General features: G+C 42.8%; 1 protein-coding gene across 1 annotated transcript in view; it reads left to right on the forward strand.

The window, feature by feature from the left end:
• Positions 1-3,138, forward strand: part of LOC118336585 (CUB and sushi domain-containing protein 3-like) — a 219,214-nt gene that overhangs the window by 180,836 nt on the left and 35,240 nt on the right. Inside the window, exon 57 of the mRNA XM_035673258.1 lies at positions 1,513-1,695. Within this exon, the coding sequence (XP_035529151.1) occupies positions 1,513-1,695 (183 nt within the window). The remainder of the gene's footprint in view (positions 1-1,512; positions 1,696-3,138) is intronic.

Genomic DNA, 3,138 nt, shown 5'->3' on the forward strand with positions numbered 1-3,138 from the left:
TATATATATATATATATAATTACACATACAAGTGGGCATGAACACATACAGGCAACAAGTAAGTATGCATACTAAACATGCACTCGCAAAGACAAGTGTATTTAAGTATATGCACAGACTGGCAGGGACACACATTAACACTTACATGCATCAAGTGCACTCTTTTACAGTCACAAACACATATGCAGTACAATGGTAGGAAAAAGCACACCCATATGCACACACACTCATTGCTAACCACAACCACACACAAACAAATCATCTCCAGCTGTGAGCCCTTGACCTGACAAATCCAGTTTGTGCACATGTGAGCAGTGGGATGTGTGTAGAAGTTATGAGCTTGGTGTTTGTGCAGTAAGGCTTTGTCAACAAGTCCAGTATTACTGCAGTTGTTTGCTCCTCTGTAGACAGAGAGCACCAGCCAACATGCAATGATGCACAGGGTGTATGCACAGCTCAAGGAACAGGATCTCAAAGCCAATAAAGTACAGATCCTTCACAAAGACATGTAAAAGAAGAAAAAACACGTACTGAACTGTACAGACAACCACAGTGACACGTAATATACACACAGCAACCTGTCTGTCTGTCTATCTATCTATCTATCTCTCTCTCTCTCTCTCTGGGATATTCTGTCTTCTGATGTCAAACATTTTTCTCTGTTCTTTACTCTGTTGGTTTCATTTCTGTGAGAGAATGGAAGCAGCAGCAGAGGAAGTGGTAGTTGGTGTTATATGTGTTATGTGCGTTTCCCTTTGCTCTGAGGATATCCTAGTACAAAACCAAAAACCACCCCACCCCTTAGGACTCCATCCTGAATCACACACCACACCACTTTCCTTGCTGTTCATCAAAACATAAAATGTTCAGTTCTGTTCATGGCACTGCCTAGACTCCATACTTCATCTCTCTCTCACTCCTAATGACTGAGATGGAGAACATGTCCTTTTTTTCACCACCGGAGACAGCCCTAATGGGGACTTGGGAATAGAATTAACAAGAGACACAGCATCTTTATATGTGACTTAATTCACTGATGTGCAAGACAGAGGGTGCAAGACACTGAAAGGTACTGTATGTTCCTCCACAGAACAATGGTAGGAGAGATAATTCAGGAAAATAAAAATGCATTTGGCTTCAGAGGTCAAACTATTCATCATTTCTCATAACCACAGCTGGTTGCCTTTTAATGCTGGCCTCGCTGTTTTTATGGACAGAAAGCTCTTGGTGTCAAAGCAGTGAAAGGTATTGGTCCTCCAGGTTGTTGGCATGGTGACAACTGCTCATTGGTGCATTCTGTGTTTTATAGCTGCTTCCTGGAGGACTCAAAAGATGTACAGTTCAGTCCAGGTCCTTTCTGTAGTGTCCCTCTTCTTGACAGGAACACTGTGTTGTAATTCACTGCCATACCAACTTAAAAGGGCCCATCTGTGAACACACACATAGACAGAGTGGATGGCATCTTCAGGTTCTTGTTTTCATTGCTCCTTGTCTGGTTATCTCACATTGCAGGCGACTCAGCGGACACCTGTGGGGATCCTGGCACACCTGCTCATGCCAGCAGGGAGGCAGGAAACTTCAAAGTGCGCAGCAAGGTGCGCTTCACCTGCGCAGTGGGACATACACTGTATGGCTCGGCAGAGAGAATCTGCTTTCCCAATGGGACCTGGTCAGGCAGACAGCCATTCTGCAAACGTAAGGGAAATCTTTAAAATCTCTCTGATATAGGAGAGGAATATCAAAAGCTAGTACTGAAAGCTTGGTCAGATTCATAGTCTTGTTAATGTATTCTGTGAGCATATATTCCCCATTTTAATCCTAATTGGGAAATCATTTCAGACTGGGTTTTATTTAGGCAAAGTTCTTGTTTACAAATTAAAAACAGTTTTATTGTCTTTTGTGGGTCTTCCCAAAATACCGTAAGTTATCAAACAAAGTATTGTGTTGGTATGGTACCGAAACTATAACCAGCCCTAGTTTACACACACAACATTGTATTCAACACATGGGCTACATGACAGCATGAATGTGTGTGTATAGATAGGTGCTCATGTGCATCCGCACCTACAAACACAAATGATTGCAAAAGCTCACAAACACCATACTGCACCAGATGGATAAGTATCTCTCTGCTGCAGTCTGGTATTTTCTGCCAGCACATGGTGCTGCGACTAGCTTCCAGATTGCAACCAAAAAATTCATTAATTCTAGACACCTAAAGCCAAGTTCCTTTTGGATTGTGATAAATGAATCATTGTGGATTTTGAAGATATTAGTTCACAGAACGCCAGCTCTACATCTTGCATAAATTACCCCTAGGGGTCAACCGGATATTGAGGCAAATGTTTGACTGCTCCTGCTCTTCTCTACTTACTGTCCGCCAGCTTGGCACAGCGCCAGTGTCATTTTTAATATGATAGGCCAATGCAAAGACCCTCTGAACTACTCTCTGTATATCTGCCTTTCATTTCATATCTCTTGTTTTTCCCTTTTTTTGTCTCTCTCTTCTCTGTCCCTCTATCCTTCATTTCCCCTGATGTCAGCCTTTTTCTCTCTCTTCTCCCCTGATTTCTCTCTGTCTTAATCTTGTTCTCTGGCTGTGTCTCTGTTCCTGTCCACTCCTCCATCTGTCCTTCCTCTGTCTCCCTCTTTGGCTCTCTATTGCTCAGCCTTACACTCCCTCTCCTTATTTTACCCCACATCTCTCTTCCACTACCTTTTTATCTCTCCATCTCCCCGCTGAACTCGTGATTTAAAGATTGTTTTAGCCACCTCAGGAGGGAGGGGGCAGGAATTCACTGGAGCCTGAATGAGTTTCAGTGCTGTCTGTCTGTGATCTAAAGCCCTGTCTACTGTTAAAGCCCATCCATCCGTTATCCACAACCTTTTACAGTCTCTGGAAAACAGTCATTGTGGATATTTTGCTTAATATCCATCTCACAATACCATCAAGGTCTGTTTTGTGTTACTGTCATCATGTCTGTCTTGAATTATTAGGAGGGGAAGCCAAAGAGGCTACCATACTTTATTTTTGGCAAGTGTGTGCGTGTGCATATTCTCGTGTTGGCACCTACTGTGTTTGTGTATGTGCCTGAGTGATGCATTTGCACCTCAATGAGCTTTTGTTTGTGTGTGTGT

Source organism: Morone saxatilis, unplaced genomic scaffold (genome assembly GCF_004916995.1).
Source record: "Morone saxatilis isolate NCDOM2014 unplaced genomic scaffold, NCSU_SB_2.0 Contig24, whole genome shotgun sequence".
Classification (NCBI taxonomy): domain Eukaryota; kingdom Metazoa; phylum Chordata; class Actinopteri; family Moronidae; genus Morone; species Morone saxatilis.